The following is a 24,122-nucleotide window of genomic DNA, read 5'->3' as shown; positions in this document are numbered from 1 at the left end:
CGTTGAAAGGTAAAGAGACAACGATCATCTAAATACTCAAAAAACAGCTATATTTTCTTTTGGAAATACACGGGCCAAGTTGTCTTCTCTTATAAGTTCTTGTGGTATTTCATACAGTGGTTACTGATGGAAGTTGAATCTGTAATATTGTCTATCACATCACTTTAAATAATATTATTGCGTATAGTCTATTAGGTGAGTAGTTAACTCCTAACTAGAAATATTTTAGGTCTTGTTTTGCCTATTATTTATAAAATGAAGACCTACTATTGTTAACAAATTATGAAAGGGATCCTTATATTCATAAGTCACGGGGACCCCAGTTTTTAAAAGTGTTATCAGATATCTTGTGCTATTTGATGAGTCATGAGTTTTGTTGTTTTATATGAAAGGCTCAGATTTTACTAAAGAGATAAAAATAACTGAATAATGTTGATTATTGAATAATTTATTCAATAATGTAGGTAACTGATTAACTGAATAATGTAACTCCAGTTGTAAACTCATGGCAATATTGTTTGGCATTTCTATAAGGTATTTCTTTTGAACTCTCTACAGATAAAAGGGCTTTCTGTAGATTTAACTGGTGATAGCACATAGGCCTTTGTCTCACTTTCTCTTTCTTCATTTTGAATGCTTTTTTTTCTGGAAGTTCTGACATCTTTGGCTTTTCCTGAGTTTTACTTATCAAAGACTAATATTTCTGAAGCTTGATAGGCATGTAAACCTGGTCAGGAAAAGAACTGAGCATCAGGGGTTAGAGCAGAGAGAGATTTCTGATGAGAGAGACAAGATTAGACAAGATTATTTTATCAAGGGTCAAAATGTCCTACTAAGGTAATTCATAGTGATTTTGGGAGGGTATAAAATTCCATACTTTTGCTTTACTCCTCCACCTGTATTATACCTCCTCGCACTCCAGTAACTCCTTTGCCCTGTTTCCTTTACCTCCCCCTTCCATCCTTCCTTCCTTCCTTCCATTTTTTCTTCCTAATTATTCTCATCAAAAACAACTGTTAGAAAAAATGTTATGCCTTTTAGTATTTTATTGTTATTTCATTAAAATATTACAATTTAAACATTTTTCATATTTTTTCTAGAGGGCGACAAAGAGCTTTTTCCTGCTTTTGGTCATGAATCAGGTCACAATTCAATGGGACGTGGCAATAGCTCTTTACATATTCTTCAATTGGTGTCATGGAGGTACAGTGTTTTGAGTACCTATTGCTATTTTTTATTCAAATAAAATATTGAGTGTTTATTATGTTCATGGCATTATGCTAGGATCTCTGAAGAATAAAAACTTATTATATTCAAAAAAATTATATGCACATAAAATTATGTGGAATGAAATAAAGTCCAACCTCCCTACTAATTCAGGATTCATTTATCAAGCATCCTAACAGACAGACGTCTAATTCTTATACCAACATTTGCACAAAGGAGCTTATTATTTTGAGTTGGCATATTCTATCTTTGAACATTTTTAACTTATACGATAACTCATCAAACATTTCAACTTAATTCCACAAACCATTTATTGACGGTTACCGTGTGTCAGGTGCTGTGCTAAGCCTTGTATTCCTTTGTGCAGTAGTATTATGTGCTATTATTATTCCTATTTTGTAATTCATACAAACATCTGGCATTATGACAAAGGCATACACAGATTTTAGGAGTCCAGGAGGGAGACCATCAGAAGTTCAGGCAGGGCAGCCATCAGCATTTGAGAGTTTCTGCATAGCATCCTGGGCAGGTGACAGGGATTCATTTACTAGGAGATAAGCAACACCAAGGCAGGGTTCTAGACCTTGAAGGAAGCTTTGCAAATCATGCAAGTTACTCAGAATAGTGACAAAAGCAAAACTGTCTTCTGTAGTTTGGGACACATTATATTAGAGATATAGAAGTAGCCCCACCTTGAGAACTAGAATCCTTCCAGCAGGATATTGGACACTTCCAGAGTCAGACAAACAGCTATCCAAGAAGATTTAGTAAAAATAAGACACCAGCTACTTTTTCCAGCTTCTGGAAATATGCAAATGATAAGTAGGACTTCTGTTTATATATCCAAGTGATTAATATAAAGCATAGAGAAATAAGACAAGCCCGTGTCATGTGGCAGAGACCTACCAGCTGTCCACTAAAAATTATTTTATATATTATTGTTCAATCTGCTATGAATATTTTTAATATCATCCAGACTATCTTTTCCACGTTTTCTACTAGAACAATATTTTACCCCTTTTTAACAGATTTGCTGAATAAAAAATATACTATGTTTAGCATTCCTCTGACCAAACTAAAAAGAAGAAATTAATGTTTTATATGACTTATTTTAACATATTAAAAAGAGAAATTGACAATTTTTCGTATGACTTATTCTTATATAATCCATGTTGATTCCTGCTGATTACTGATTTTTTTCTATGTACTGAAAAATGATCAACTTACTAATTCATTCTTGAATGTTGTGAAGCTCAGTGGTCCAGTGTTTCTGGGGTTCTTCTTTATTCCACTTTTGAAAACCAGGAGAATATTTGTCCAAATCTGAATTGATATTTTCTGTGTATTCTCAAACACTACTCGCAATGGTTTCATGAAAGTATTCACAGATTTTTTAAGGTGCTCAAGATGCAGTTTGTCTGAACATGAATTGTTGAACTTATTTAAAGCAGTCAGATGCTTTCTTAAAACTTCTTTCCATGTCTTTGCCTTCAATTCCCTATTGATAATGATGGAATTATTTTTAGCATTACCTCAACATTTAAATATTTATAACATATATGTAAATGTTCATTACATAAATGGCCATATTCAATTATGTTTATATTATAAAAAAGTTAATTCTTTTTTTAAAATTAATTAATTTATTAATTAATTTATTTACTTTTGGCTGCATTGGTCGTTGCAGTGTGCGGGCTTCTCATTGTGGTGGCTTCTCTTATTGTGGAGCATGGGCTCTAGGCACGCGGGCTTCAGTAGTTGTGGCATGTGGGCTCAGTAGTTGTGGCTTGCGGGCTCCAGGGCGCAGGCTCAGCAGTTGTGGTGCACGGGCTCAGTTGCTCTGCGGCATGTGGGATCTTCCCAGACCAGGGCTCGAACCCGTGTCCCCTGCATTGGCAGGTGGATTCTTAACCACTGCGTCACGAGGGAAGCCCAAAAAATTTAATTCTTTAAGCTTTGAATTCCAAAGATAAGAACTTTTAAAAATCAAATACTGACCTTTAATTATCACTATTTTGATAAGGTTTTAAGATATTCTGATACAGGTATTTCCAGAAAAAGCCTACAATAAATTTTCCTTGATGTGAATTTAATTTAATTGATACTGCATTGCATTGTCATTCAAGTTTATGAAAATGACTTTATTGTCTTTTGGTTATAAAAATAATATATAGTTTTTAAAACACAGAAATATACAATAAAAAATTACTCTAACACACAGAGATTATCATTGTTAATATCTTAGTGTATTTCTTTTTAATTCATTCATCGAGTTATTTTTAACATTGAGCCTCCATTAAATATGTTGTTTTGAAACTTGCTTTTCAACTTAAAAATGATGAATTTTACGTGGTTGTCAAGCAATAAATTTTTGCAGTTAGTAATTAGTACTGATTTTACTCTTTAAACTCATAGTTTTCTGTTAAAAGTAGCCTTTATCAAGTGAAAGTGAAAGTAGCTGGTGAAAGAGTGAAAGATTGAGTAGCTGGTTAATGGGGTTTGGATTCTGCAGTGCCAATTTTTATTCCTAATGTTACCTTTGAAAAATGAGGTAGACTCAAAAAGTCTCAGTCCTCACCTTTAAAACAGGAGAGCTAATCATATTTGCTCTTTAGACAGCTAGAGAAACTTAAAGGCTGAAAGCTGACTCTAGTCTGGTGTCATGCTGCCGAACATCAATAGAACACGGTAAAAACACACTTTGATAAACTAAACAAATGATACTCTGAGTCCTAAAACTCTTTTCCAATGGAAATTATTCAGTTAATCGAAAAAAATTTTTAAATGCAATAGCACATTCTTCTGAATCTCTGGTTTTAATGCTTTACATGGAATTTTTAATTTTATCTATTTGTTTTCCAGGAATTACAAATATAAACTGCTCTGGACACATCTGGGTAGAACCAGCCACAATTTTTAAGATGGGTATGAATATCTCTATATATTGCCAAGCAGCAATTAAGAACTGCCAACCAAGGAAACTTTATTTTTATAAAAATGGCATCAAAGAAAGATTTCAAATCACAAGAATTAATAAAACAACGGCTCGCCTTTGGTATAACAACTTTCAGGAGCCACAAGCCTTTATGTACTGTACTGCTGAATGTCCTGGATATTTTCAAGAGACACTGATATGTGGAAAAGACATTTCTTCTGGATGTAAGTGTTGAGGTGCATTCAAAATCCAAATGAAAGTTAGGCTAACAATTAACTGGTAATTACCAATCTTGTCTAAAAATAGAGGCAAATTAATATAATTCACTTCTTGTATTAGTTTAATGTAGGAGTTGCAAATTCAAATGTCTCCAGGGGCCAGGCTGGTGAAATGTGTGAGTTAAGGAGGCTGGTGGGATCCGTGCAGAGACGAAAGCACAGAGATGGTCTACTGGGCTCAGCCACTGCCCAGCTTCAGCATCTATGAGGGTCCAGTATCCCTAGATCTTTGGACACTTCAAAAGAAGACAGAAGTGTAAATTTTCAATGTGAACTCTACAAACTTTAAATGTTTGTATGCCAATGCATTCAAAAAATAATTTTTCAACACTAGTCTGGCCAAACACAGCATATGTGAAGGGCAGCATCCTCAGATTTTCACTGTTGCTCTTCTCATCTGTTTTTTACTTAACATTGTTATCCAAACTATTCAATAATATCAACCTTGAAGCAGATCCCATTGAAAAATTTTGAGGCTAAGATTTAGGAAGGAGAAAAACATTTGCAACATTAGCTTTGTGTGCCTGCTATACTTCTTACCAGCTGTGTGACCTTGGGCAAGTTGCTTAACTAGTCTGAGCCTCAATTCCATGTCTGTAAAATGAGGCTAATTATATTGGCTATGGTAAGCATCAAATTTCAATAATTTATTTGAAAGCATATTATACACTTTAAACTACAACATTAATGTGCCTAAACCCTCTTAAATGCATCCTTTTGATAAAACATGGGGAGATTCTGATACAATTCCCTGCTCCTAATGTCACTGCCCTAATTGTGAATAATTGTGTTTGTTATTATAATTATTAAGAAAAAAATTAATTAAGTTAATTTTTTAAATATTTGGTAAGTTCAATTTGTGTTCATGGTATTCTGAAGGTGTTTAAGTTACTATAGTAATATGGGCTGGCTTGTATAATTATACACTTAACTCTTGGTTCTACTATTATGAAGGAAAAATCAGTAAGTTCAGCACGGTTTTAACCCAGAGGTTCATTCCCTACAGCATCTGGGCCCATTTTCAGTGAAAGATAGAGGGCTTTGGGTCTTTGTCATGCTCCCTTTCTCCATACTTTTGAGAATCAAATCTGAGTTCCTCTTCATCTCCAGTCCTCAGCTAGACAGAGCAAGCCCACCTGGCCACCTCCACCTGCCCCTTGAGGGGATGTCTGAGAAGCAAGAGGCTTCCTTGTTCTCAAGTAAGGCTATCGTCCTGCTGGGCTCCTGATCTCTGTGATTTTCAAGAGAGAAGAGCCGTGGGAAGTGGTAGAGGTCAACTAAGGAAGGAAATCAGTAGGTTTTGGAGTCAAAGAAAAAATTTATGCCTTAAAGTAATACTAACATGCTAAACTTGCCCTAACTTGTAGGAATTGAAACCACAAGTAGACATCTTATCTGATGTCTAAGGACTTCTTAGCTTGTCCACATCCTCAGGAAACAGAAATAACCCTTCATGCTTAAATACTTTCCTATTTTTTCTTTGGGGGTGTGGTGGGGTGTTGAGAGAATATTTCTTTAGAGGGCAAATGAGTAACTTTCACAGTTGTCTGGAAAGGTTAGTTTTTAATTAAAGCCAGAGTAAGAAAGGAGGCAAAAGAAGTACGCCTCCTTCCCTCTGTTGCAGTTTGGGTGACAGGTTATTGCCAACCGCTCTCCCTGTGTTGCCTGAGGCCCTCTGCCCTCAAACACAACCACCAGGCGATGTTTAGGGCCAGGAAATGGCCTTTTCTCCCCTTCCAGGACAACATATTAGAAGCACTTATACTTTTTGCTGATGGCTGCTTAGAAAGAACATCCTTTCCACTTATTTACTTTGTGAGTTGGAACTTCTTACATAGACCTCTGGTTATGAGCGTGAAATTGTAACTGCCATGTAAGGGTGTACTCAAACCCCTGGATTCAAGAACCCCTGTGTTCTCAGGCTCTGCACTCTTAGCAAACAGAACTTTCTATTTAAGTAGGTCAAGCAAAGGTTTTTGAGGGGTTTTGTGGTATTCTAGAAATCACATTGCTTTCACTGGATCACTTTGATTACAGGATATTCATCCTGTGAGCTTTATTGTGTCAACTTATCATCACTGTTCTGAACAAAATGATTATGTGTATTTTTTTAAACTGGAGACAAATCATAAAACACAAAGAGAAGATAAATGAGTCGTTGCTGTTCCTAAAAAGATATCTAAACATATTAAAAAGGTTCTGTACCTTAATGTGTAATTTGTGAAATACAAACTATTATTATCACAGTTTTCATTTTTAGCCATAATCTTAAAAACTTCCTAGATTCTTATCTGTGATTAAATGCATGCATATTATGAAAAGTATTCTATTAGAGTCACACCATTCACGGGATAAAATACTATAAGATGTCTTTATTCATTTAAAAACACCAGATTAAACTATTCATGAAAGTCAAATATCCACATAATCATTTATTTAAAAGTTTAAATATCTTTGACTTAAATTTTAACCATCTTTGATCTCTACTTGTCATCAGTGCCTAGAAGGCACTGAATATTCGTCTTTAACATTGCTACTAAGTCTCATTAGTGACACAATAGGCTGGTCTGTGTGCTCCTTAGGTAAGGAATTATGGAGTTATCTTTGCCAGAAGTATTGACTTTCTTTTAATTTTAAATTCTTCTCATTGTCATTTTATTAATCAAGCCAATCAAGTCATGAAATAAACTTTACTAAGTGGTTGGTATGCACCATAAATGTGTTAAACGATAGAAATTCAGAGAAGAGGGGATCACAGACAGTGCCTTCAAGAAGCTCTCAGTAGAAAATGATACTTGGCTAAACTTTGAATTAACAAGAAACCTGGCCTGTGAATAGTGAGGGACCCAATGGTAGGGGAGAGGTGCAATTAGTAGGAGAGAGCAGAATGTTTTCTGCTATCTGGCTGTACAGAAGGTTTTTATCCATTTAATAACCTGGCAATGAGATCTAAAACAATTTGGTCTTATTCTTATAACCATATTCACATTCCCTTCTTTACATAGCTAACAAATAGTGTGTATATTTGCATGTGTGTATATAATCTATTTGATCTTTTGCAAAGTTAATTAGTTACCAGACACTTCAGAGAGAATGCTGTGGAATAACATAGCCCAAAAGACTGACAGCTGTCTTTTAGGATGGCCAAATCAGTGATACTCTGTCTGAAACCAGAGTGAAAAAATAACTTCAGCACAGATCACTGAGGGACCCCAACTCAATCAATATCCAAAATGATTTAAATTTATGTTTCCACAGCTACATCCTTCAAGGCTCAAAGAAAACTTAAAGATTTCTTTTATCCTACTTGGAGTCCAGTTTCTCCCCATTGTAACTTGATACTACAACTACACATTTTAGTGTGTTCTTACTGTTTGAAAACACGTTTTTTTTTTGTTTTTTTTCTGAGAACGCCAAGTTAAAGTTTTATTTTTATTTAACATCTTTATCGGAGTATAATTGCTTTACAATGGTGTGTTAGTTTCTGTTTTATAACAAAGTAAATCAGCTATACATATATCCCCATATCTCCTCGAAAATATGTTTTTTAATTGTAAAATCAAATTGCATTCATGTAGAAAGATTTAAAATTTTGGACTAACAAAAAAGAAATACTTATCATTTCTATAATCCCATAATCTCACTACTAACAGACTCCCTCTTTAATAATTTGGAATATGTCTTTCAAGTTTCAGTCTTTTTCTCTCTCTCCCCTTCTCTATCTCTCTGTTTGTCTCTCAAATGAGACTACTATACTATACTATTTTTTTCACTTTATCATATGGCCAGTACTTACTTACTTAATTAAGCATATTTCTAGTGCCTTCCAAAGGCCATATACTTAAACTATCTTCTATAACTTTGTTTTTGGATGTATTTTAGGAGTGTATTTTGGGTTGTTAAGGTGGTCTCCAATTCCTTCATTATTAGGAACAACACTTTAAGAGGCAAACCCTTTTTAGCCAAATATTTTTGTATATCTATTAACATTTCAATATGGTTGCATTCCTAGATTTAAAATTGCTGGGTCGCAAGATATTACTCCCACTTTTAAAGATTGTGATATGTAAAGTGCTCTCCATAAAGGTTGTATCAATTTGCATTCCCACCAGCAGCGTGTTAGAGGATTTCCCTGAGTTCATTCCAATACTGTGGATTAACATTTTTCAAAATCCTTGCCAATTTGATAGATCTAAATGACATCTATTATTGGTTTAATTTGCAATGAGGATAAATTTTTCATATATTTATTTCTTTTTTTATAAGTAGTATTCTTGGTAGATGATTTACAGGTGAAGTGCAAGAACATACTTGTATTTAAGATAAAGCTTTGGGTATAACTTCAGGTGCATAAATGTCTGCATTTTTATTCTTTCTGAGCCCCCATCCTTTCCTTTTTTTTTTAATGGGAAAGAATTATCATTTTCTTTTTTTTTCCTTTTTTTTGGGGCACACAGTGAGGCATGTGGGATCTTAGCTCCCCGAGCAGGGATCGAACCCACGCCCCCTGAAGTGCAAGTGTGGAGTCTTAACCACTGGACTGCCAGGGAAATCCCTCTTGTCATTTTTTGAGTCGTCAAGTTTCCCAGGCAGTATTGCAAATGTAGGCACAAGCTGAGAGAGCCACACCTGAAAAGTGAGCATATGCTAAACACTCAGTATTTCCATACTTCTTTTTTTATCTTGATTCTTGGTAATTTATTATTGGATGATGCATCTGAAATTCCAGATGCAGTTCTACAGTTGCTGGGGTTTCATAGGCTTCAGAGGCTCCAAGGGCTCAAACAATGTCATTAGAACTCTCTCATCTTTTCTCATTTCTTGGGTTTTGTTTTCCCCTGTGTTGGCTTCATTCTTAAATAGACTGTTTCACTATGACAGCAAGATGGCCATCAACAACTCACAGCTCACATGTTACTCAGAGATAGCAGTTTCAGTGGGGGAGAAGCACCTCTTTTACAATGGCTCCAGAAGAAGATCCTTGGATAACTCTGATTGGTTCATCTTGAGTCATGTGTTCATTCCCAAGGGAAATACTCTGATTAGTTAGCCTAGGTCAAGGGTACACTTCTGTGTGATTGACAGCCCTTGGCATAGGGGTGGAGGTTGGGAGTGAGGGAGATGTCAATTCTCAAAGGGAAAGATGGTAGCAGACAAAAACTAACAATATTCCCCATAACAGGGCCACTCGGAGAAAGAGTTGAGGGCATGGGAGAAGGGAAAAAAAGAGGGAAACTAGAAATAGAATTCTATGAATGCCAAAAATTTTTAATCTTTTTCTATTGTAGTAAAATGTACCATTTTAACTATTCTTAAGTGCACAGTTCTGTGGCGTTAAGCATATTGTATATTCACATCACTGTGTAACCATCACCACCATCCATTCCCACAACTTTTTTCATCTTGCAAACCCAAAATTCTGTACCCATTGAACAACTCCCCATCTCCCCCATCTCCCCAGACACCATCATTCTGCTTTCAGTCTCTGTGTGTTTGACTGTTCTAGATACCTACTATAAGTGGAATCATACAGTGTTTGCACTTCCATGTCTGGCTTATTTTATTTAGCATAATGTCCTCAAGGTTCATCCATGTTGTAGCATGTCAGAATTCCCTTTCTTTTAAAGGCTCAGTAATACTCCATTGTATGTATGAACAACAAACTTTTAAAGTGGGTAGTGGAATAGGTGCTGGAGAAGTAGACAGTTGCCAGAGCAGAAGAAAAACACCATGGAGAACCCTTTCACAAGAGCCAAAAGGCAGAGAGGTTTCAAGGTGGGAGTGACCAAAATAGCAAATGCTGCAGAGGTCAAGCTCAATGATGACTTCACAGAAATCATGGGATTTGTGGATTAGAAAGTCACGATGACCTTAACAACAGTGGTTCTGGTGGAATTGCAGGTCTGAATCTTGATTGTTTGGGGTTCAAGAGTAAATGGGAGTTGAGGGAAAAGACCAGTATAATGGACTTAAAAAAAAAAAAAGCTATTATGAAATGAAGAAAGATACGTTGGCAGCTGAGGGGAGACAATTTGGAGAGGAATTTTCTTTTTGGATGGGAGGAACTTGATCACCTTAGTATCCCAAAGGAGGGGAGAATATAGTAAAGTATATGGAGAAAAGTAGCAATGTTTGAGGGCAAAGTGGGTTGCAAGGTGAGCTGGTAGGGATGGAATGGGGGAGGTGCTGTGTACCAATTGGCCTGGTTTTCCAAATAAAATGGAAAGTTTATCAAGTAACTATAAAAAACTTTATGTTTCTATGCTCCTAAGTGATATATTTTGTTGCAGATCCACCAGATGTCCCTGACAAAGTAACCTGTGTCATTTATGAATATTCAGGCAACATGACTTGCACCTGGAACCCTGGGAAGCCCACCTACATAGACACCAAGTATGTGGTGTACGTGCAGAGGTAGGTTCCCTCCTAACAGTCTAACCTGAGCAATTCCACTCCAGTCCAGCCCATGCTGTGCCTCCAGCAGAGATCCAAGAAATCAACTTTAAATATTAAATGCATCCTTTTTATCACCAACTCCCTAATAATGATCAAGGAAGCTACCAAAACGCTTTTCAGGCCATTAATATTTTCACTCTGTGGGAAAATGTGTTCCATAATCTTTCTACTCTTTTTACTCATTGGAGGTAATTGGGGGCAAGGGCCTAATGGGATACAGCACAGCACAGTTTTAAAAGGATCTTTGCTCAAATCCCAGCTCCATCCTCCTTCTAGGGTTTAGGCAATTTTAATCTCTCCAAATTGCCATTTCTTTATCTTTAAAATGGGTTTAAAAATAAAACCTAATGCACTGGGTAATTTTAATTATTTAAGTGGAATTTGGCTTTTTAAGTATGTATCACTGTGCCAGGTCCATAGTTAGCACTACACTTATCGAAGCTATTAGTTATTAATAATGATCCCCAAATCTTAAATTTGGTGTCTGTGTAGGCTGACCATCTTCCCTGGTTTGCCTGAGACTAAGGGAGCTATCGGGACACAGGACTTTCAATTTTAAAACTGAAAGTAATAATTGAATGAAAGTAATAATTTTCTAATTGGAGTTGAGGAGGGCTTTGTGGAAATGCTCTTTTGTTACGTTCTAATGATAACCAGACTTCAGGAGCCAGACAACCATGCAGCCAAAATCTCTTAAGTTTTATGCTTAAGGACAAATAATTGATCATAAGAGTTCTATTACTTCATACTAAATTAAATTGGGAGAAATGTATCTTTAGTTTCTGCTATTCAGAAACTGCAAAATAGGAAAAGGTTGATGTGAAAAAAATCTTTTCCTTCCTGAATGTACATAGTTCAAATGTTTCACTGTTACAGCAGTTCCTCAGAGCTACTGAGGCTGTCTCCTGGGCTATAGTCCTCAGTTTGGCTTGAATAAAACTCTCTTCTATCCTTTAAAAAAAAAAATGTTTCACTGTTACATCTAAACTATATCCACGTATGTCAGTCTGTGTTGGACTCCTTTGCTAGTGTTAAAGATGGAAATAATACCATTAATTTGGGGGGAAAAATTGTGGGCAAACTGGGCTACATTGGTCACCCTATCCTTGTTTTGTTTCATTTATTTTTTTTTTAAAAGAATGTCTTTAGTTTTGTACAATTGATCCTTGAAAAACGCAGGGGTTGGGGTGCTGACCCCTTTGTGTAACTTCGTGTAACTTTTGACTCTCCCCAAACTTAGCTACTAATAGTCAACTAATAGTTGACCAGAAACCTTACTGATAACATAAACAGTTGATTGACATATTTTGTATGTTATATGTATTATATACTGTATTCTTACAATAAAGTAAGCTAGAGAAAAGAATATGTTATTAAGAAAATCATAAGAGAAAATACATTTATAATACTGTACTGTATTTCTTGATACTGTAAGTTAATGTTGTCTGTTTACAAGATTAATCATCTCTTACTACTGATATCAAAAATGAAAAGATCATGTGAAAAAGAAATTCATGTTTATTTACAGGTGTCACAATTCATGCATTGATAGGGAAGAAGCAGCAATATGATTGCTTTATAATAGCCTAGCCTATACACTAATGAATGAATCATTATAAAATTTTTATGGCATACAATATTGCAGTCATATTCATAATACAGCATTGGAAACTCTGTTACATTTTTTAAAAAACCACTTACCTGTGATGATAGGCTGATACGCAGTTTCTCTGATTAGGAAAAACAGGCGTACTATATAGTAATGTAATTCTTTGAAAGCAAAGTTATAGAACAGTAAGAAAGTAACACATCATTAATTTTATATTAAATATCACTCACTTTATGCCTATGTAAGGATAGACAAGTATCTACTAACATCTACAAATATTTTATGCATTTATGACATACCTAAGTTTTTCTTAATTTTTTGATATCTCTAGGCTATATCTCTATGCAGTTCATCTGTGAGTTTTTTCAAATTGTCGCAAATCTCCTAAAATTTTTCCAATATATTTATTGAAAATAATCCACCTATAAGTGGACCTGCACAGTTCAAACCCATGTTGTTCAAGGGTCAACTGTATTTGAAGTACACGTTTTCTCTAGTGATTCTCAAAAGTTTCACAAACTACTTTTTCTTTTATACTTAAAAATATATATATATTTATTGGACTCCTACTGTTTGCCAAGCACTGGGCCAAAAGCTTTATATGTGCTACCTCATTTAATCCCCTATACAACCTTGTGTGGTACATATGATTATTTTTCTGATTTTTGTAGACAGGTGACTGAGGCTTAGCTAGGTTAGGTGATGCATCCAGGGCCACGCAGCTATGAGAGGGAGAGGTGGGATTTGAATCTGGGGTGGCCTGTCTGCTTTCTTCCTAGTTTAGTCTTTTCTGCTGAAGTGGTGTGGGAACCCAGATCACAGGGTATATTTGAGAGATGCTATCCAGGTCTCATCATTATGGGAAAGAATAACCTTCCAATCTTACTCTCTCTCTCCATCTGTTAGGTACTCAGAATAACTTTGACTAAGTGAAACATAAAAATAACACCTCTGTGTTCAAGACATTTTGGGTAAAAACTAGACAGATTTTATGAATACATTGCTAAGCCTGGGGTTACTGGCTACATGTCATGGGCAAGAAGCTCACATCTTTCACTAAGTAGCGGTATGGTCAGGTAGCAAAGGGATGATGGAAACACTGAGATCAGTGATGGGTTGTGTTGTCAAACATATAATATACTAAGCACTGCGCTCCATACTTCATGTGCCTTACATCTTCAATCCTCAGCTTAACCTTGAGCAGTAACTATTAGAATTGTCCCCTTTACAGAGCTTATGTTACTTCCCCTTAGACATAAGGGAGCCAGAATTCTAACAGGTGTCCAAGACTTAACCAATCCTCCTTGCCTCTGGGACAAAGTAGTCCCCTCGAGATGAAAAGAGTCCATGAGGACAAGAATCTCATTGCAAAGGCAACTTTAGGAATGTGAAACTGAGGGCAGTATGGGAGCAAACACCACAGTTTAAGCTCAAAGAAAAGTTAGATAGTGCCAGATTGACAGAGAATGCCTAGGCTTTGCTATCTCCTGCAACTTATACTATCTCATGGACTCACTGATCTTGATTAGTTGGTTAATTCTTTTTCTTTTAATATAACAGCTTTATTGAGTATAATTCACATACCATACAATTCACCTTATTTAAAGTGTACAATTCAATGATTTTAGTATATTCAAAGAGTTGTGCAACCATCACCACAATATTAGCACGTTTTCTTCATGCCAGAAAGAAACCCCATCTTCATTAGCAGTTACTCCCCATCTCCCCCCAACCCTCCCAGCCCTAGGCATCCTCTGTGCATTTGCCTACTCGGGACATTTTATATAAAAGGAATTATACAATTTGTGGTCTTTCATGACTAGCTTCTTTCGCTTAGTGTAAGGTTTTCAAGGTTCATCCATGGTGTAGCATGTATCAGTACTCCACTCCTTTTTATGGCTGACTAAAGTTCCATTATTGTATGAATATATCACATGTATCCATTCATTAGTTGATGGACATTTGGGTGGTTTCCATTTTGGGGGCTACCATGAATAATGCTCTACTAACATTCATGTACAAAATTATGTATAGACATATGTTTTCATTTCGCTTGAGCATATATTGATACTTAGGAATAGAATTGCTAGGTCATATGGTAACTCAGTTTAAACTTTTGAGGAACTGCCATACTGCTTTTTTTAATTGAATTATAGTTGATTTACAATATTATGTTAGTTTCAGGTGTACAACATAATGATTCAATATTTTTATAGGTCATATTCCCTTTAAAGTTATTGCAAAATAATGGCTGTGTTTCCCAGTGCTGTACAATATATTTTTGTTCCTTATTTATTTATATTTATTTATATATTTATATTTATATATTTATTTATATTATATATATATATATACCACATCTTCTTTGTCCATTCATCCGTTGATGGATACTTAGGTTGCTTCCATATCTTGGCTATTGTAAATAATGCTGTTATGAACATTGGGATGCATGTCTCTTTTTGAATTAGTGTTTTCATTTTCTTCCGATATATACTCAGCAGTGGAATTGATGGATCATATGGTAGTTCTATTTTTAGTTTTTTGAGGAACCTCCATACTATTCTCCATAGTGGCTGCACCAATTTTCAATCCCATCAACAGTGTACTAGGGTTTCCTTTTCTCCACATCCCTGCCAACATTTGTTATTTGTAGACTTTTTGATAATAACCATTCTGACACGTGTGAGGTGGTATCTCATTGTTTAGTTCTGTTTTGTTTTGGCCATGCCACACATCTTGTGGGATCTTAGTTCCCCGACCAGGGACTGAACCCAGGCCCTTGGCAATGAGAGCGCATAGTCCTAACAACTGGACCGCCAGGGCCCCTCTCGTTGTTTTAATTTGCATTTCTCTAATGATCAGCAATGTTGAGCATTTTTTCATGTGCCTGTTGGCTACCCCTAATTTCCTATTTAGTATCATAAAAATGTTCTCCTAATATTTTATAAGATTATTATATATCTCTTTTAAAAGCCATTAATGCATTAACAATTATATCTGTCTAAATTATTTACACGTGGTTTTTGAGGGACACATCTTCTCTATCAAGTGAGGAATACTTGCAGTAGTTATGAATACTGAAATTGTTCTCAGTACCCAAAAAGTCACTTTGGAAGTTTTAAGAATAGATTTATTAAAGAGCAAACTGTCAGAAATATCCCTTGGAAAGAGTACAGGCTTTAGAATTTTATGTTTGAATTCCAGTTCTGAGGCTTATCATTTAGATGTCTTTTATGGTACAAATATCTGAAAACCCAAGTGCAGTGACTTAAACAGACAAGGCCATAGTGGTAGGTAGTACGGAGATAGCATGTTAATTCAATGATACCCCAAGGAACCAGGCTCTTTCCACTTTTCTCCTCTGCAGCCTTTAGTGTGTTGGCCTTAATCCTCAGATGCTACACATCCGGGCTTCTCATCCAAGTTTCAGGAAGGAAAGAGGTGAAGGGAAAAGGATATTCTCCCATGGAATTCCACTTGCATCTCATTGGCCAGAGTTGAGTTACATGTCTACTCTGTCAGGATGGCAACCTCAGAAGGGGTGTTATGGGTGGAGTTCAGTACTGTCATCTAATAGTATCTGCCACAATTGCTAGCTGAGGGATCTTGGTAAATTTGTTTAGCTTTGCTAAGCCTCAGCCTCCTGAGAAATGAGTATAAGTAATACCATACTGAGTGTTATAAAACTTACAAGAAAGCAAATTATAAGAAAAGGCTCACAAATAGGAAATGCTTAGAAACTGACAAAAAGGTGATGTTAGAATATTAGAACATTAGGGTGAAACTCAAGGCTGGCTCTCTAGACTTGTTTGATTTGTTCCAAAATCAAAACCTGACTGATGTGGGAGACAAGATTAATGTAAAGCCATAAAAAATGATCACTTACAGGATATTATAAACAATAACTTTATTTACATTATTTTCAAGTAACAGTAATTTTGGACAGATGACTATCTAGAAAGATTGTTAAATGTGCTCTAATAAGACTAATTTTCTAACTGTTGTACATATGTCAGTAGTAAAGTCACTCATTTATTCAAACTAGAAATGTAAACCCAATGTGGGCAAGAATTTTTGTTTGTTTTGTTCACTGCTATATTGCTTGAGCCCAGGATGAGGCCTGGCACATAGTAAGCGCTCAATAAACACTCGTTGAGTGATTATTCTGATAACTAGAAATAAACATTTCCTGCATCCTCCCTTCACAATCTAGTTAACTAATAATACTACAAGGTCCTATATATTAAAAAAAACTTTTCTTACTGTCTTTTCTGAAACCAAGAGCAAATTATAGCCAAACTCAGGCAAACCTAACCCAAATTCTGACTTGATTGAGTCCAGATTAATGGAATTTTATCATTTTTTTAAAAACTTTATCATAGGTTATCATAAAAGATGTGAAGGGTTACCATAAAAGCAAATGTTCTCCTCTAGCAAATTCAAAGAATGAGCTCCTATAAGCACAGACAAATTGGAAAAGAAAATAAACATCTGTTTGTCTTACAATTAATTAAAAATGCACCCACGAGTTGAGAAAAATTAGAGAAATCCATTTTTCTAACTTATGGTTAAGAAGGCCTTTCCCCCTAGGAAAAAGGTGAGTTATAATGAATTTTGTGGTTGAAGTGGTATCAGATTTAAAAAGCCTTTTCTAGATCCTGGGTTCTCAGGGTATTTTCCACTTGGGCAGATAGGTAGAGATCAGCATTTGCAAGGTTTCACTTCCAACTCATGTGGTTCTGTTTTCCAGTAAAATCACATATAGAGAGAAGCATTTCACCTCAGCCCACCCACTTGTTTCCACAGTGGCAGAAAGATGGCATTCCCTCTATGGCAGCATAGGGGCCATCAGGGCCTCCGTCTGGTGTTGGATTGAAGTTGTAATGTAGAGGAATTGTGTCTGTGTTGCTTCAAGAGTCTTCTTTCTCCCCAGAACCTTTGTGGTGACCCCACCAGCAGAGCTACATGTCCATTCACATACACTCCTCAACCCCTTTGTATTTTGCTATGTACCAGTGGGTGGTGATAGAAAAAAAAAAAATGAATCTCTGCTAATAAATACCTACTTACTGTTGTCCCATTACGCTCAACAACTTCATGTAAATACGTTCTTTCTTTACCTTGGATACTCTTGCAATGTCTGGCACAGTACCTTGTTGAATGAAAATAAATAACTTGTTGAATGAAAATAAGTGCATGATGGCCCTTCATTCTATTTTATTCAAGTCAATTTAACAAATATTTATTTAGTATTTCATGTCTTCTTGGAACTATGTTAAATGCTAGAAAAATTTTTAAAATACGCAACATGTCGGTACATGACAAGTTTATAAACTGTTTAGAACAGCACCAATGGTAGAATTTTCAGGTACTATGAAAGACCAATAGGGTCTTTTAATTTTTTGTTTTTTGTTTTAGATATTGTATTATTCTTATTATGTAACTGCTACACTTCCACTTTTTATTTATTTATTTATCTTTTGGCTGTGTTGGGTCTTCGTTTCTGTGCGAGGGCTTTCTCCAGCTGTGGCGAGCGGGGGCCACTCTTCATTGTGGTGCGCGGGCCTCTTACGGTCGCGGCCTCTCCCGTTCCGGAGCACAGGCTCCAGACGCGCAGGCTCAGTAGTTGTGGCTCACAGTCCTAGTTGCTCCGTGACATGTGGGATCTTCCCAGACCAGGGCTTGAACCCGTGTTCCCTGCATTGGCAGGCAGATTCTTAACCACTGCGCCACCAGGGAAGCCCAGGGTCTTTTAGTTTTAATGAGACCCCTAAAAACAACTGCCTACTTTTCCAGTTCATAAGGCCTGCTTGTTTTTGCCACATCTTCCTCTCCATATGCATATTCATTATAACCAGAGTTCTTAGATATAATTCCAAATATATTTGAGGCTGTGATGTTATATTTCTACTGAGTTCAATAACCAGTTCATATGTTAAAATCCATCTCCTCACCGATTCTGCACCAGTGCTTGGAGAGCTAATTGTGGCTGGGGACAAACACAAACTTACTGACTGATATTACTTTATATTCATGACCACTCACCTCACCTGGACCCAGGTAGCCACCCAGTAGTCCTACTACACTTCACTGGTCAAGTCACTCCCCCACTAACCGCGTAATTATTTCATTACTCTTTCTTTCATCTCTGGTCTCTAACATCTTCTCCTCTTCCTCACTCTATTGATGACCTGCTTTCTATTTCACTGAGAAAATAGGAGTAATGAGAAATACCACAGCCTCCCTCATCTGCTGACACACTGACATCTGTATCCACATACTTGGTCTTCCCTTCTAGTACTGTGGATGAACTACCATTGCCCTGATGCCAGCTCTCCACTGTGTACTAGATCTTACCCTGCCTGCCTACTAGAGGACATCGCTCCAACAGTACTCCTTTTCTCTGTATCATCACCTTTTCTATCTTTACTGGATCTCCTCATCAGCTTTCAAAGATGCTGTAGCATCTGCTCTCTTGAAAATACAACCCTCCCTTGGTCCTTGCCTTCCACTAATCTATTTCTCTGCTCCTTCTATGGCAAACTCCTCAAAAGAGTTGTTTGTACTTTCTGCCTCTACTTCCTCTCTTTTCATCGTCTCTTTAATCTAGTCAAGTTTTTGCCCTTCACCTCCAGGTCTTAGCAGTGTCACTAATGACTTCCCCATTGCCAGATGCAATGGTTTATTCTCAGTCCCCACCCTCCTTATCAGGAGGATTTACCATCAGGAACATTTAACTTAGCTTTTTACTTCCTTCTTTTGGCTTCCAGGACAGCACTCCCTTTTGGTTCTCCTCCTACCTTCCTGGATGCTTTTTCTCAGTCTCTTTTGCCAGTTCCCCTTTATTCCAGTTAAGTAATGGTGACCCAGAGCTCTATCCTAGGACCTCTTATTATCTCTATCTACATTCATTACCTAAAAGATCTCACCCAAATTTATGGTGTAAAACTCCCTAATCTATATCTCCAGTCCAGATATCTCTCCTGCAATGCAGCCATCATTTATCTAACATCTTACTCAGTATTTCCTCTTGGATGTCCAAAATGTATTTTCAAGCTAACACTTTCAAAACCAAATACCCAGTTTCCTTTCCCCAGACTCACATTCCCTATCTCAGTAAGTGGTAACACCATCCTTTGCAGTATTCAGGTTAAAATCATTGGAGTCCTCCTGGATTCCTCTCTAACACGCCCCCCTCATTCAACTGATCAGCAAAACCTACTGGATCTGTCTTTAAAAAACTGACTTCTCACTGCCTGGTCCAAGCCATATCATCTCTCACCTGCATTAGTAAACTGGTGCCCTTCACCTACAGTCTATTATTCACAAGTAGTCAGAGTAATCCTTTTCACATGCACATCAGATGTCACTCCTCTGCTCAAAATCTCCCATTTCACTCAGAGATCAAAGGCAGCATCCTTCCATGGCCTTATGTGACCTTACAATGTCTTCTAAATCTCCCACTCCTCTAGGACTCTCTGATATCATCTCATCCCTTTCCATCCCTCAGTCTACCAAGCCTCAATGACCTCCTTACTGTTCTTGAACAGGACAGGCAAGGTCCTGCCTCAGGGCCTTTGCATATCACCTAGAATGCTCCAAAGAGCCACAAGACCTGATTCTTTACTGCTCTAGTGTTACCTTCTCAGATGCTCAGATCTTCCCAATCTCCCTAAAAAAAAAAAAAAAAAAAAAAAAAAAAAAAAACCCACATCTACTCCTAGCATTTCCTAACCTCCTTCTTTTCTCTTCTGAATGTTTATCACCACAAGACATATTATATATGCATTTGTTTCCACCAGAATGTGTGCTCCACAAAGGTTGGGACTTTACCTGTTTTGTTCACTGTGGTAGCCCCAGTGACTAAAGTAGTGCTTGGAACATAGTGGGTGTTAAATAAATATTTTTTGAATGAATGATTAAATTAAAAAGTACTGTTCACCATTATCACCACAAATCAGCAGTGTTTATTAAAAATCTATTAACTACAGCTAGGATTAGGTGCAATGGAAACTTCAGAAAAATATAAATCATGCTGACTCCTTCAACAAATAATCTGTTATATATTAGTTAGCACAAGAAAAAAAAGAAATAGAAGTAAGAAATTTAAAAAACTTTGTAACAGGGCTTCCCTGGTGGCGCAGTGGTTGAGAGTCCTCTTGCCGATGCAAGGGACACGGGTTCGTGCCCCGGTCCGAGAGGATCCCACGTTCTGCGGAGAGGCTGGGCCCGTGAGCCATGGCCGCTGAGCCTGCGCATCTAGAGCTGTGCTCCGCAACAGGAGAGGCCACAACAGTGAGAGGCCCGCGGACCGCAAAAAAAAAAAAAAGAAACAAACAAAAAAAAACTTTGTAACATACAGTTGTATGCAAAAATTGTCCTAAAGTATATAGTCAGTCATTACAATTAGATTCTTCATCTAAAATAGTGCTTTGTGGTCTAGGTGCTGATATGAGGGGTAGACTTTAAAAGAAGAATTAAATTGCCTAGTAGCTATGGTTAATGTCGGTTTGAGAATACATTTCCATTTTGACTTGTGGTCTCAATACGTGTGATAAAAGAATTAGCCACAAACCAATTAACAACATGTATGTGGTTTTCTGTAACTGGAAAATATTCAAAGATGCCCTACTTACTACTTACACATAGTTGCCATTCTCTTATTTTCACATTTGAATACTTATTTACCATGAAGTTAGCATTCCTTATTACAAAGCCCTTGCATGGAACCCCTGTGCAATGCTCCTTCTCAGAGGGAGCTCATTTACTTCAAGCCATGTCCACAGCTGCCCTTCCCAAAGAGGTACAGTAGGCATAGTACCCAGGGCTAGCCATACTTTCAGGAGTCTACAGGATGTTTAATTGCATTTAAAATCACAGGAAAAAAATGAACCATTAGGTCAAAGAAAATGGTTTAATATGTGATATTAATATAGTTGCTTTTATATCAGCAGTTGTGAAACATAATCTATATGAATATGTGTGTGTGTGTGTGTGTGTGTATATATATATATATATATATATATAAACATAAACATACCTACACACATATAAACTTTTTTATGTTAATGGGAGAAGGGGTCTATGAAGGCAAAAGTGCTTAGGGCCCATGAAAGTCATACTGTGGCCCTGGATGGTCTTGACTTTGTTTTAAAAAATTCTAAAAGTGAAACCAATTCTGATTCATTTTTAAGTAAAAGGTTGCCTTCTGAAAGCTAGCTAAAAAGATAGCATCAAAAAAATTGAGGAATAATTAATTCAAACCAACATAACTGGTGATCATAATCTTTTTTTTAAGTTTAGAGACAGAAGAAGAGCAAGAGTATCTCACTTCAAGTTATGTTAACATCTCCACTGATTCATTGCAAGGTGGCAAGAAGTATTTGGTTTGGGTCCAAGCTTCAAATGTACTGGGCACGGAGAAGTCAAAACAAGTGCAAATTCACCTGGACGATATAGGTAAAGAAAAAGAAATTCTGTAATGGCTTTACGAATAAACAACTAATTTGTTCTGACCTAATCAAATGAAGTTGAGATTTGAAAAGAGTTTCCCTAAAGTTCCTGAAGATCATGATACAGACAACAAGAATTACCCATAAGTCACTGCCTGAGACAAACCAAAGATAAGTAAGGCTGCCATTGTGTTGTATATTCTTCCAGTCTTATTTCTACATGGGGTATGTCTTTTCACAATATTTACTGAGAACTTCTTATGTTTAACCATCGTTCTAAGGGCTAGGGAGAATGAGATAGACAAGGAAGATACTTCCTGTCCTAAATATCTTGCAATCTACCAGGGAAGAGGGAAAGAAATAAGGATTATAATAAAGTGTGATGAGTCTTATGTTGTGAGAAGTACAGCATACTAAAGCATTCTACTGTATATGCTATTTTGGAAGTTATGTTTTTGTTTGATTTTGTTTGAAAAGTTCTACAAAAAACAGAAAATTGTGGAGAATTATGTAGACATCTCTATGTACACCAGCCAGATTCAACAAAAGTTAACATTTTTTGCTTCAGGTATTTTAGAACTTGCCTTTAAAAAAATAACAATATAGAATATATATTTCTATTAATTTAATCTATAATCTTTTTTTAATTAATATCTTTAATTAGTCCCTTATTATTGTTCTCAATTTTTCACCATCATAAACTGCACTGCCATGGACAACCTTTTGGCTGAATTTTTGCATAGTAGTTGTTTTTTTCCTTAAGATAACTTCCAAAAAGTGATTGCCCTTGAGCCTTTTACAACTATATCGTAGTCCTAAAGCCAGAGTACAGCCAAAGAGCACCAAGTGTGAATCACCTTCTCTCTGGAGATTCTAGTGCCAATTATTCCTGTTTTTGTTATTAAAGATGATTTCAGTAGCTAACATTTATGGCACACTTTCTTCAGTGCTAACTGCTTTTACATACATTATCTTATTTAACCCTCACAACAGTCCTATTCTGTAGAAGAGATTATAATTTACACATGAGGAAACCAAGGCTAGGTGGCATTAGAAGTTGAGTTTGCAGAGCTAGGAAGCCTCTAGTTCTAGTATCCTCAACTCCTATCCACAGTCTTTATTTAAAGCACACTGCAATGTGTCTGACAACTTTCCTGCTGATTAATGTTCTAGGGGATGTGGCACCTCTTGGGGCACAACACGGGTATCCTTTGGGAACTACTGGGGTCTTTTATTGGAACTAATATCTCAACGTCTCAACTAAACTGAACTATCTCAACTAATAAGATTGGTCTAAAAATCTGTCCTTATGCTATGAATATTGGCTTTGAAAACAAACACTGCTGACTATGGTGGTGAATAGTAACTCCATTGTACTGTATATTCTTGGACTTATAGTTCTCCACATTTTTGTAAGTTTACATTTTGAGGTAGGATATAGCCATAACATGCCCTTATCTTAAAACAGGTTCCCCTCAATGGATTAATGATGTTTAAAGGCTATTGTGTTCAGTATCATTTTGGCAGTATCATTTTTAGGAACTAGATTATTACTATTAGTCTTACTGCTATTATTACCATTGTTATCTTATTATGATCTTAGTGTCATTGCATCCATTTACTGAACACCTATAGTGTTCCAGACAATTAACATGCAAATCACATTTAATTCTGAAAACAATCATGCATGGTACCACTGTGCCCATTTTACAGACGAAGAAAGAGATAAAATAATTTGCTCAAAGCACATAGCTAGGAAGGAGGAGAGCCAGATGTCATCTCAGACTTGCCGACTTGCTGTAGTTAACCAGCACCCCACCTCCCATAAAGGGAAAATCTCATCTGGCTGTCACCTCCAAATCTGCTTTTCACACTGAACCAGGGAGCCTCTTGTTTAGAGTTACTCCACCTCCTTCTCTTCCTCCTTTCTCAGTATCCCAAAATGCACTCTTAGAAACTCAGGTTGAAAAGCACAGGTTGACAGTGTAGGAGGCTACTCCCAACAGAGCCCCTAGGTTATTAACGGATGAACTATACTCATTTGTGGCCCTTTAAGAATGAGACATTGCAAGTTAGATATATGAACTGTTCTATGAAACTGAAGACAGGGAACTCTCCTGGGAGCAATTTCCACATAACGGCTATGGGATTGGTCTTTAATTAAG

General features: G+C 36.6%; 1 protein-coding gene across 1 annotated transcript in view; it reads left to right on the top strand.

Annotated features, from left to right (window-relative positions):
• Window positions 1–1,133: 1,133 nt before the first annotated feature.
• The window catches only part of IL23R (interleukin 23 receptor), a 52,608-nt gene continuing 29,619 nt past the window's right edge, over window positions 1,134–24,122 (top strand). Inside the window, exons 1-4 of the mRNA XM_060142543.1 lie at window positions 1,134–1,203; window positions 4,090–4,386; window positions 10,731–10,854; window positions 21,804–21,964. Of these exons, the coding sequence (XP_059998526.1) occupies window positions 1,134–1,203; window positions 4,090–4,386; window positions 10,731–10,854; window positions 21,804–21,964 (652 nt within the window). The remainder of the gene's footprint in view (window positions 1,204–4,089; window positions 4,387–10,730; window positions 10,855–21,803; window positions 21,965–24,122) is intronic.

Source organism: Lagenorhynchus albirostris, chromosome 2, assembly GCF_949774975.1.
Source record: "Lagenorhynchus albirostris chromosome 2, mLagAlb1.1, whole genome shotgun sequence".
NCBI classification, from domain to species: domain Eukaryota; kingdom Metazoa; phylum Chordata; class Mammalia; order Artiodactyla; family Delphinidae; genus Lagenorhynchus; species Lagenorhynchus albirostris.
The sequence above is the reverse complement of the archived record's forward strand: the minus strand, read 5'-3'. Positions and strand labels throughout refer to the sequence as shown.